At 46.2% G+C, this 12441-nt stretch overlaps 2 protein-coding genes across 13 annotated transcripts in view; one reads left to right on the forward strand and one right to left on the reverse strand.

Moving 5' to 3' along the window:
* The window catches only part of DOCK7 (dedicator of cytokinesis 7), a 94350-nt gene that overhangs the window by 44915 nt on the left and 36994 nt on the right, over nucleotides 1-12441 (reverse strand). The gene's annotated exons all lie outside the window — the stretch shown is intronic.
* ANGPTL3 (angiopoietin like 3) lies at nucleotides 2822-11256 on the forward strand. Of its 2 annotated transcripts, none has more exons than XM_058030665.1 (7): nucleotides 2822-3319; nucleotides 4398-4508; nucleotides 5279-5396; nucleotides 6076-6189; nucleotides 7334-7429; nucleotides 8927-9187; nucleotides 11075-11256. In XM_058030665.1, the coding sequence occupies exons 1-7, from the start codon at nucleotides 2822-2824 to the stop codon at nucleotides 11254-11256; spliced, it is 1380 nt and encodes a 459-aa protein (XP_057886648.1). The 2 variants fall into 2 exon arrangements, with proteins under 2 accessions (XP_057886648.1, XP_057886647.1); XM_058030664.1 differs by having other exon boundaries at nucleotides 8927-9153; nucleotides 11029-11256.

Below are 12441 nucleotides of genomic sequence, written 5' to 3' on the forward strand. Positions count from 1 at the left end.
GGGCAGCCACAGCTGCTCTGGGCAAACTGGGCCAGGGCCTCACCACCCACACAGAAATTCATTTACTCCCAATATCTAATCTCATCTAAACCTACTCTTTCAGGTTAAAACCATCACCTCTTGTCCTGTCACTCCAGGCCATTGTCCCAAGTCCCTTTCCAGCTGTCCTTGAGCCCCTTTAGGCCCTGGAAGGAGCTCTAAGATCCCCCCAGAGCCTTCTCTTCTCCATCCCCAGCTCTCCCAGCCTCTCTTCTACCCCACATCACTAAAAACCTCAGATCTTCCCATCTACACACAGCCATGGAAAGGGACTGAGGCTGAAAAAGTGACAGAACATTATAAATGTCTTGATTTCCATCAATAAAAGTTTCAGGCAGGAGCTGTAAACCCAAGGACTTGTGTTTGAAGCTTATACTAAAATGCCACGCCTAATATATGCAAAGCTTATCCTATTTTCTCAAACAGATCTCAAAAGTACTTCTACTTCCATAAAATAAATTGCTCAAGTGCAAAGGCTTCCCAAGCCATGGACATAATGGCACCAGGCACTCCTCTAAATATTTATATAGTATCATTGCAGCCATTTTCCAAAATCCTTCACAAAGGCATTAAAACATTAAGAGCTGCTCCTAACTCTTACAATGAAACTTTCTATGAATGAATTTTCTTATTATGAAAATTTCCCTTTTCAGTAAAACCCAGAGACCTTTTTCTTTGCTTTATTCCTACTATAAAAATCATTTAAAGCCCATATAATCAGGGTCACCCAGGTGCATGAAAGATCTTCAGGATCATGTTTGTTATATACATCTTTTCCTGACAACTCTCAGAGGCAGGATTCCCTCTCAGGGTTTCCAAAGCTCTTGAATTTGATGGTTTAGTCATGCCAGAAGCTTTTCTCCTCTCTGCTTTCCTCTGTCCCACTTTTCTTCTGGACTCTGGGACTGTTGTGACATCTAGGGGGGCTCTGCAGTGAGTTTAGCACTGTCTGACTTTATGGCCTTGGCATTAATATGGAAACGTGCTTGGCATCTAATTAGTGCTTCATTAATATTTGACATCAGGGCCTTTGGCTGCCTCTTCCCTTTGGAAAGCAAACCTTTCCCAGGTAGTGTCATGCCTGACCAGCACAGGGACACAAGCTGCAGAAACCTGGTACAATGTCTGATCCCCAGTTGTTTGGTCATTGCTATTTCTTCAGGAACTCCCTATATTTTTAGAAAGACTAAACCAAGAAGAAAGATTTTTGGGGGGTGATGGGGTTAGGAAGAATTCAAAATAAACCAGAAAGATTTCTTACATGAAATAGTTAAAAAAGAAAATGGTTCATGTGAAACCACACAAAACCAGAGCCACTTAAGGACTGTGAAGTGGATTGAAGAATGTCTATACATTGGTTTGGGGGTTTTTTTGTTTGGTTTTTTTTTTTTTTTTTATTTTACAACCAGTTCTTCAAGGCTTGCAGCTCAAAATCCCTGTGTCAGATGCCAGAGAAACAATTCAGAATTGGTTTTTTTGAAGGAATACCTATCAAAGCTGGGCCTGATCATCTCCCTGCTTCTGCTCTTTTTCCATACTCCAGGTACTCCAGTAACTCTGATCCCAATCATACCGGCACAAAATATTCCCCAGCAATTCATCTGAGATCTAAAATATTTTCACAGTATTTCATTGTGAATGAGAAGGTCACCTGGATATTACCAACTCCTAACCACACAAAAAATCCAACACATGAGGTAAAAATTTCAGTTTTTAAACACTTTTTTCTACAGATGCTTCATATCATACGTGCATATGTACATCAACAACACAATAAAAATTCCAGGGGAAGAATTTTTAAACATACAAGAATTTGGCAAAAACCTGAAAATTCTCCAAAGCACATTGTGCAATATTTGATTTTGATTTCTTGGATTGCTATGAATGAGTCCAGAAAGAGAAATACCTTTGACTCACACTGAAATACTACCCAAAAAACTCCTTGTTTTCATGTAGAGACCCAGTGCAGAACTGGGCATTTATTTCAGAGCACTTGCAGCCTTTCTTTATGCAGTGTGAATCTTAAACAGCAAAAAGAATGCTAAGGTGAGAAATGCAAGCGAGGTATTATTTATCTCACCCACCTCTGCAAAGCAGCTCTTAAAAAATAAGTTTTATATGGTGTAAATTACTGCACAAACCTTAACACAGCAGAATCACATCCAGGCAATCTCTGGACCTAATTCCCTCTTTCTCACTTAATCTGGGCTCGATGACAAGTAAATCCACTGCAGCACAATGAGTTACATCAGAAAGCGGCCTGAGATGAAAATCAAGTTGTGTGAATCATCTGGGAATATTTTGCCCTTCCACAGCTCATCAAGGAGCTTCACAACCTGAACATCCACTGCTCTCAAACACAGAAAAATCCTTTCACACTCCTGAAGCAATAAAGGGAACCAAACAACACAAACAAGGAGCAATTTAAGCCCTTACCCAGATTATGACCCAAAATTAACCTATTAGAAAGAGTTGTGTGAAAAACACCGTGTCATCAATAACATTTTACACCAGAAGGCCTGGCAGATGGAAAAGTTCAGAACCAGTTTAATCAGCAACGTGCCCGTCTCTCAATTTTATCTTCCCAGGTGCCAACCTACATTCAGGAGGGGTTACACTCGTTCAAACACACACAGCTTAATGATCAACCCATGCTCTGCCTCTCCTAAAATGAAGAGGAGTATAAATAGATCAAGCTCTGCAACCCAGAGCAGCCACGGAGCACGAGCTGTCACTGGAAAAGCCTCTGCATCCTGAGCAAAGAGAGCCAGGAGCAGGAATGATGAAGATCATTGCAGTTTTACTGTTCCTGGCCCCGCTGGCTCTCCCAGCTCCAGCTGACAAGGATTTTTATTCCGTGGGTTCTGCCGCATCTCCCGAAACGAAATCGCGATTTGCGATGTTGGACGACGTCCGAATCTTGGCCAACGGGCTCCTCCAGCTGGGCCATGGCCTCAAAGACTTTGTCCACAAGACTAAGGGGCAGATCAATGACATCTTTCAGAAGCTCTACATCTTTGACAGGTCCTTTTACGAGCTCTCCCTGCAAACCAGCGAAATCAAGGAGGAAGAGGAACAGCTCCGGCAAACCACGGCCAGGCTGCAAATCAACAACGAGGAGATAAAGAACCTCTCACAGGAGATGAACCTCAAGATTGAAGACCTCATCCAAAACAAAATCCAGCTGCAGGAGCAAGTGTGGGGACTGGAGGACAAGGTCACCAAACTGGCCATTTCCCAGCCTTCGGTGCAAGAGACAAAAGAAATTTCTTCACTCAAAGTAAGTGACTTGTGAAAGGCCCTGACACACTGAGCCAAAATACACTGCAATGCCATCACCAGAAATTGTGCAATAGAAGCTCATGCTTCCCCTTGCTCCTCACTGCAGTACTTGTCTGATTTTTTGAGGAAGAAATCACTGTAATAACTTAAAAAAAATCACTGCCTTACTCTGACACAGCGTTAATTTTGCAGTAAAATTCCCCAGAGAAATCAGTGAAAAAATGTGAAAATATAAAGCTCTGTATTATTTTCAGTATTGATTTGCAAATTGATTTTAAGGAATTTTGTCATCATAATGATAAAAAAGTTTTGCAATCTGGAAAATTATGAGACTCCCAAGCCCATGGGTTTGTACATCACCAGCTCATCCCAAATCAATGCAGTGGGAACTGCCTGCCCAGTGCAGAAACAGGCAGCTTAAACATTTAAGAGAGGGATATTTATAGCACCTGTAGGACCTCCAGAACCAAAGAACCCTACAGGTAATAATAAAATTAATTATGTTAATCATGCAAGCAGTTAGGTGGGTATAAGGTTTTTTATAGAAAAGGAAATATTAACTGTATTTTGCAGGAGTATAAAAAGGCCAAACAATTTGTATGGGAACATACTGGATGTTTGTGTCAAAGCAGAAAGATGAATCCTGATCTCTCAAATCCCAAGCTGATACCCTTAATGCTGGGTTTTTTCCCCTTTTTTAATCTAGTTTGAATCAAGGGCTGATTCCACAGAACATAATTGTTCTGGATGTAAAATGGAAAGGAAAAGAGCAATTTTAAAAAGGAGTCTACAAAGCTGCCAATAGTTTCTCTCCATAAAATGGGTGTTCGCTCCAGAAGCAAAGCATTTTGTCATTTTAGAGGCAAAGCATGCAAACCTCTGGAGCCGGACTTTGATGATCCTTGTGGGTCCCTTCCAGCTAGGGACATTCTAGGATTCTCTGGAAAGGGAAGGGAATATTCAGTGGTTTGTGCCTCTCAGAACTGGCCCAAGGACGAGAGTTACAGAGGCAGCACCATTGCTGAAGGTCTTCTGCTGCTCCTAACCCTCCTCCATCCTCCCCTCCCTGCCCTCAGGCTTTTGTGGAGCAGCAGGACAACGACATCAAGCAGCTCCTGAGGATCGTGGAGGACCAGCACGAGCAGCTGGACAGGCAGCACAACCAGATCATGGAGCTGGAGGACAAGGTACAGGAGCCAGCCTGCTTCTCCTTGCATCTCTCTGACACTGAGGGAGCTGAGGTCCCACCCTGGGGTCAGGCACCCCTTGTTGAGTTTGGGGTGCAGAGGAAGGTGGCACCATTCTGAGGTACCTGTTCTGGGCAGGAGCTGTGGCCAACAACAGCTGTGAGACCTTGTCTCTCAACACCAGGCTGCTGCATTCCTGACTGCTCATTTGGGTTTTTTTTCCTCTTATTATCTATCACATTATTGCCCCTCCATTGGTCTGGAAGTCTCATTGCTCTCTACCTCTTTCTTAATTTCCAAAATCCACTCCCAGAGTGGAAGTCCAACATGTATCACTGTAATACAGTACAACCAGCATGATCAGGTTTAATTTATTCTGAGAGGAAAATGCATTTCAGCCTGAGGAACTGTGGGTTCTGTCCTCCTCAGCTGTTGGCATTATTTGTCTAAGTGATGTCACCTGAGGAAATAAGCTAATCTGTTTGCCCATTCATTATTATTATAAATAAGTTAAATCAGCTTGCCCATTAAGGCGCACCACAAGAGAAGGGGCCATTTCCTCCCTCCATGAATCCTACCCTGCCACAGCTGGCAATCCCACACCTAAAATCCACCAGCATGGAGCTGCAGTTGTTTTTATGTGGTAAATTGGGTATTCCACAGGGTTACACTCTCAAGAAAAATTATTCTCTGCATGACACTGTCTTGATCCATGCACCTCATCATTCCAGAGCCTTGGGAAGTTAACAGTGTCATTGTGGCTCTTCCAGCTAAACCACATCGAGCTCCTGGAGCTGCTGGAGAATTCCTTCCTGGAGGAGCAGCAGGAGGCAGAGCCCATCCCCTCTGCTGTGCACAGGCCCACGGCTGGGACATACAGAGCTGATGGTGAGACCCCATCTGAGACTGCCTGCAGCGTGTGCTGATTCCCACCACCCCTGGGACAGCCCTGGGTTGCTCTGTAAGAGCCAAAGACTAAAAGGAGAAGATTTTTATGTTATGCACTGGGCTGTGGGAAGGAATTAGACTTCCTTCTTTGGAAAAAATGTCATTATCTATTTAGGCCCACTCCAGCTGTGCTTGTCTCTGGGGTGACACACAGGAACAATGTCCAAGAATGCAGTAACAGGATCCATTCTCCTCTTGTAAACATGCTGTGACCATGCTTTTACCCATGTCTCTCTTGTGGAGCCTGAGCAGAGAACTCATTTACTCCACATTGGCTAATTACAAGATTTAGGAGTCTTTTCTTTGAAGTTGAAAGGCACTGATGAAGTGTAGCAGTGAGTATGGTATTTACTAGGAGCTTTACAAGGGGTAGGAAAGCCCATTTGCCAGAGTCTAGTCTTAGGCCTTAGAAACTTCCCAAAATCCTCCAAACTGCCTAACTTAAAAACCACAACCTATGCACACCTTGGCAGCTGCACTACTATGCCCAAAGCAGTCTGTCCATTCCATGATGTTTATTGTAAAACAGAATTACCAGTATGATCATTCCCATTTTTTCCTTTATCTCTCAGCTCAGCACATCCCAACCAGGATTTCTAACAGGCTGTTTGCTCCCCAGGTTCTGCTGCTGACTGCACTGCCCTCTACCACACTGGGGTGCAGACCAGTGGGGTCTACACTATTCAGCCCAATGGCTCAGAAGCTTTCAATGTCTACTGTGAAACAAAATTTGGTAAGAGCTGTGCCAGCAACAGTCTAATTTTCACACAAGTATCTTCCTCTAAGCCAAACAACTTTGTCTCCTCCCAAAGTACACAAAAACTTATGACTCATGAATCTTCTTGATTTCTCTTCATGGCCTGTCTGCTCTAAGTTAGGTTTCCCATATCCTGCAATCTCTTATTACTGCTCCCATTCTTTACTCCCCTCTTGTTTATACTGAGGAAATGACATTCAATCATGTGACATAAATTAAGGATATCCAAATTCCAAGCCCCTTTAGCTGTAGGCAATGAAAATGATCATTATAAAACCCATTACAGGACAACCATGAATGCATTTCCCAAAGAAAAGCAAACAGCAAACAATTTGCTTTTAAAAAAGTAACATTTTGTTCATTAACAGGCTGTGCTTTAGACTGAGCTGTGCCAAACTGAACCCAGAGAAGTGAGTCCTGGGATGGGATTCCTGTGCCATGTTTGGGTGGCTCAGCAGCCAGGAACACAACTGCCATGTCACCTTCCTAAGGAACCCAAATTTGTTCCTTTTGCCAGGCACAGCTTGGCCAGTTCCCTCATTCCCTGGTTGCTCTGCACCCCCAGAGCTGCTCTGTGCCTGCCCCCCGTCCCTTCCATGCCCTCAGAGAGCTGGGGAGCGCGTGGGGGCACCCCACGTGTTTGGGTGAGCACACACAGCTCCCAGGGCTGCCCTCTGCCCAAAGCTGCTCTGCTGCCATTGCTGCAGCAGCTGCACTGAGGGTGTCATGACCTGGCTCAGGGAAGCCCCTCCTGGAGCTGCAGCTGGACACAGCCCCAGCACTCAGCCCTGCCCTGCCAGCAGCCAGCCACTATCAGCAGGCTGACCCTCTGAGCCACTGTCTGGGGCTCTTATCTCTTCTTTATCAGTTTCTCTGTCTCTCAGCCCTCATAAACAAGTGAAACCCAGTTGAGGCAGCCTGACAGAATAATTCTGTGAGAGGAGGCACCCCGGGTGTGGCCAAGGACACCTGAGGGGGCCCTGGGCTCTCTCCAGTTGGGCTCATTTGAATTCCTTTCATCAAGACCTCAATTAACTCTCAAAATGGGAGCAACCCAGAGCACACTCAGGGACAGGGAATGAGGCCAAGGCCCAGCTGTGACTTAATTCCCTTTTCACAGGCACATCCTGGACTGTAATCCAGAAGAGAGTGGACGGATCGCTGGACTTCAACCAAACTTGGGATGCCTACACAAATGGTTTTGGTGACCTCAATGGTAAATATTCCTTTTTTTGTGTGTACCAATTGATTTGAGAAGCTGGATATTCTTATGGAAAGGAAAGCAGACTAAACCTGCAAATAACAGCTGACTGATTTATTGGAAATAGCAGGAAGTGCTTACTAGAACACATAGCTTGTGAAATTCTCAAAGACATCCCTTCAAATGTGTGTTGAGAAACTGAATCAAGGACAGAATGCTTTAAACACTATTTCACCAAGATTTTACTACTTATAAAAGCATCTCCCAAAGCATTTCAAATACACACAAAGGCAGACCCTCATGAAGCTGCTGTCACTACTTTCTCTGAGCCTTCCTGCAATCCTGTTACCCTGAAAACCACATCAATTTTTGCAGCCTCAGGAGAGCCCAAGGCTGTGTGTGCTCCCCTGAGCAAACACCTCAGGCTTCTCCAGAGTGGCCAATCCCCTCCATGGCTGGATAGGGTGAGGAAACACCCACGTTCCCCTGTTAATCATCAACTCCAAAGAATTTGTAGTACCAAGTGCTGCCCAACAGCCTCCTCATCCAGAATCTTCTCCGTGTTTTTCTCACATGAGATGAGTGATCTCTTGTTTGGGAAACAGTCTGACTTTTTAAGCATAGCACAGATCTAAACCTCACCCAGGTGAGCAGCAATATTGACTTATTTCCATTTCTTTTATAATAAAGAGCTGCTGGATCTCAACCTTCCCCTCAGCTCTGGGATAGAAGTTCCCAGCTGTAAAGTTTATCTGATCCCGCTGGATGCTTTAGTGGCTCCTTGATTGGTCTCCTAATTCCCAAATACTGCACCAAAAAGCAGCAAAATGTTTTCAGTGTTGGATTTTACAGAGAATTTCACTGCTCTCAGCCATGTCCTATGCAGTGCTCTTCTGAGGAGATAAAATAAACCAGGTTACAGCTCCTAACCTGGAAATTAGGGAGTATTTTCTTCAAGCATCTTGTGCTCTATGGCTTTAAATGCCAGCTGGGTGCATGGCACTCACATTCAGCCCCACTTTGTACATTGGCAATTACCTGTGCTGATTAGAAACTACTTAATGAATATAATATATGGAACCAATTAAACTAATGATCAGAAATTCCAGCAAAAGAAAAATTCCCTTTGTACAGGAACCCAGTTTGGTTCTGCAGCTCTTTCCTCCCAAAATGCAACAATTGCCATTAGGTTTTATGTATGTCACTGGTTTCATTTGTCACACATTCCAATTACACACCTCTTAAATGTCTCCAGCTCCCTCTCAGAGTTCCACACGAGGTGGGAAACTTAAAAGGGGGAAGCTCCAGTTCATTTAGAACTCCTGCTTTTATTGATCATCAGTGTGCAATTAAGCAGAGGTAAACAAAAAGAATGTAGCAGCAGACCTCTGCAAAGATCAACAGTCCCCAAGACTCAAATCACTGATTTAATTAAAGCAATTAATAAAGCCTTTTAAATACTGTATCTTCACACACACTACCTAAAACCATCTCTTCCCTCCAACTTTGCAGAGGAATTCTGGCTGGGCCTGAAGAAGATCTACTCCATCACCCAGCAGGGGAATTACCTGCTGCGGATCGAGCTGCAGGACTGGAGGGGGAACAGGAGGCACATCGAGTACAGCTTCAGCCTGGGGGGCCCCAGCACCAACTTCACCCTGCAGCTGGCCAGGACGTCGGGCAGCATTCCCAACGCGCTGCCCGAGCACGCCCGGCTCCGCTTCTCCATCGGGGACACGGCCGGGGGCCCCAGCTGCCCCCAGAGCCACCCAGGTACAGCCCCGGGCATGGGAGGGGGGCTGAAGCTCATCCTGGGGGGCTCAGCCTGCAGAAAAGGAGATTCAGGGCTGCCCCGTCACTCTCACAGCTCCTGGAAGGTGCCTGTGCTCACCTGGGGCTGGGCATTGACACAGCCAGAGCACACAGCCTCGAGCTGCACCAAGGGAAATACAGGCTGGAGAGCAGGAAAAGCTTTTCACAGAAAGGTGATAAAGCTCTGGAATGGCTGCCCAGGGAGGTGGTGCAGTGCCCATCCCTGGTGTGTTTAACAAAGCCTGGATGTGGCACTGGGTGCCAGGGGTGAGTTGGGGTGCTGGGGCTGGGTTGGACTCCATGATCTCTCAGGTCTCTTCCAACCCAGTCATTCTGTGAATTCTGTGAAACCCTGATGCCTTCCACTATCCCAGGGCACTCCAAGCCCCATCCAGCCTGGCCTTGGACACTTCCAGGGATGGGGAATCCACAGTCTATCCAAACAACCTCTGCCAGCCCCTCACCACCCTCACAGGGAAGAACTTCTTCCCAATCTAATTTCTTCCCAATATCCCATCTCGTCCTGCCCTCCTGTGCAAACGACCAACACCAGAAACAGAACAGACAGCCCAGGATGAAATAACCCCAGGATGAGATTCCAAACTCTGAAGCAAAGGGCTGGCCCTCCTCTGATGCCTGGTCTGGTGTAACAGGCCCAGGTTGGGATGTTTAATCCCTTTTTGCAAAAAACTTAAAGACAAACTGACTTCTAGCTCCATTTAGGCTACAACTCTAAAGTTAATAATGAGTGAGTTTCCATTCAAAGGCAGATTTTAGCTGCTTGTCATATCCATATAATATAATCACTCCCAAAAGAGCAAGAGATGCAAGGCTGAGGCCATTTCTCTTTGGAGATAATTGGTTAAAGGGTTCTTAATTAAGAACCCTTAAACCCTTTGTAAATCTCTGATTTACAAAGCTTTTATGTTTGCCAGTTTATAGCAGAAAGCAAACAACTGAAGAAGCAATTAAATGATTGAACCACAGGACACAAAATTGTCCTCCAGCCACCTGCTTCATGCAACAAACACTTTGTACATCATCCCAGGCATTCTTGAAAATTGTGGATGCCTCAAAGAATGCCAAGAGGAGCATCTTGTGTCCAGGGAAGGGCCCCTCAGGACAAGGACATTGAGGGGCTGGAACATGGCCAGGGAAGGGAATGGGGCTGGGAAGGGTCTGGAGCAGCTGAGGGAGCTGGGCAGGGGCTGCAGAATCCCTGAGGAGCTGGGCAGGGGCTGCAGAATCCCTGAGGAGCTGGGCAGGGGCTGCAGAATCCCTGAGGAGCTGGGCAGGGGCTGCAGAATCCCTGAGGAGCTGGGATGGGGCTGCAGAATCCCTGAGGAGCTGGGCAGGGGCTGCAGAATCCCTGAGGGAGCTGGGCAGGGGCTCAGCCTGGAGCAAAGGAGGCTCAGGGGCCCTTGTGGCTCTGCACAGCTCCTGACAGGAGGGCACAGCCGGGGGGATCCAGGTTGTGCTCCAGGGAACGGGACAGGAGTAGAGGGAACGGCCTCATGTTACACCAGAGGATCTTTAGATTGGGTATTTGGGAAAATTTCTTCATGGAAAGGGTTGTCCAGCTTTTGGTGGCAGAGTCCCCATCCCTGGAGGGATTTAGAATCCAGACAGGTGTGGCATTTGGTGACATGGCTCAGTGGGGGCCTTGGCAGTGCTGGGGAATGGCTGCACTCAGTGACTTTGGAGGACTTTCCCAACCCAAACAATTCAGTGATTTGGGAATCCTGGGTAGATGCCAATTGGGCTGGAATTTAGGGTCTAAAGCAGATTTATGCTGCAAAGAGGAGCTGTTTACTCTGCCCAGACTGACATGCCCATGTTTCTCCTCAGGAGGCTGGTGGCACAGTGAGTGTGAGGAAACCAACCTGAACGGGAACTACGTCACACCACGGTCCAGGGGGAGGCTGGACAGAGGAAAAGGTCTCTACTGGAAGCCTAAGAAAGGAAGATACTACCTGCTCAAGTCAACCAAAATAATGATCCACCCAACAGACTTAAAAAGCTTTGACTGAGTGCTCAACCTGCTGCATTTGAACTCAGAACAAACACAATGAACTTCACCACACCAAAGGACTTGATGCTGTGTTTACCAACAGATGCCAAGTGCCAATCCATGCCCTGCATGGAATTCCTCTAAAACAAACCTGAGGCATCTGAGATGGTCTTACAAAATGTCTGGTGAGTATTGTCATTCCCTCAAGCCCCAATGTCAACGTGCTGCAACTTTGTGTGGAGCTTTTCCTTCCTCACAGTGAAATTCTAATGCCCAGGAGCCAACCTGTCACACACTGGATAATATTGTTTGGGGGAATGGGTTTTCAGGCTGTGCATTCCTTTCTGGGTTGTGTAGTAGGGAAAACAAAAAGTGTTTTCTGGGATTAAAGGGCTGGCAAAACCCTACTGAAAACATTTAGGGAAAGAAAAAAAAAGAAATTTTGTTTCTTGAAGTAACTAATTGAATGTTTGGTTCATGTTTTTGTTGTGGAATGTTTCAGGAGCAAATGAAAGATGGGTAATTCCTCATTTTAGGGCTCTGGGTATTTCCAGGAGTGTAGCTGAGGCCAATCCATGCTCTCTGGAGCTGGTGTGTCACACACAGGGGGTCAGAGCAGCCCTGCTCCTCTGGATCCCACAGGTCCCACAGGGAACTGCACAGCTGGGGCTGCCCACTGCAAGTGAGGAGCCAAACTCACTGAAAGGAGGAAGAGATCTGCTCTCCTCACCCGAAATGAATCACAGCCAAGCCCTGTGACCTTTCAGTCCAACCAGCTAAGGAATTAAATAAACAACCAAGTGAGCACACACCAAAACACCTTTCACTTAGGGAACAGCTGCTCCCATGGGGTCAAGGGTGCCAGCCCACAAACCCAGTAGGCACAGGGCTGCTCCAGCTCTTGGGGACACTCACAGCTTGAACTTCAGCTGCAGAACACAGAGTGCCAGCCTTGGGCTGGCCCTGCCAGTGCTGACTGACAAAGCCCCAGTCCTGCAGCTCCCCTGAGTCATATTGACTTGTTTATCTTCCCCAACCCTTGTGCAGTGTGGGGTTTTCTATCTCAGCACAGGAAATGGTTTTGGTTGTCATTTACCAGAGTGAAACCTCATGAACAGAATGTGTTAATTACAGAAATTCTACAATAAAAATCCTTTGCCTTCTCATGGGTTTGTAACAGGGATGAGATCATGTACTGTTGCTT

The sequence above is a fragment of the Melospiza georgiana genome, chromosome 9, assembly GCF_028018845.1.
Source record: "Melospiza georgiana isolate bMelGeo1 chromosome 9, bMelGeo1.pri, whole genome shotgun sequence".
Classification (NCBI taxonomy): Eukaryota; Metazoa; Chordata; class Aves; order Passeriformes; family Passerellidae; genus Melospiza; species Melospiza georgiana.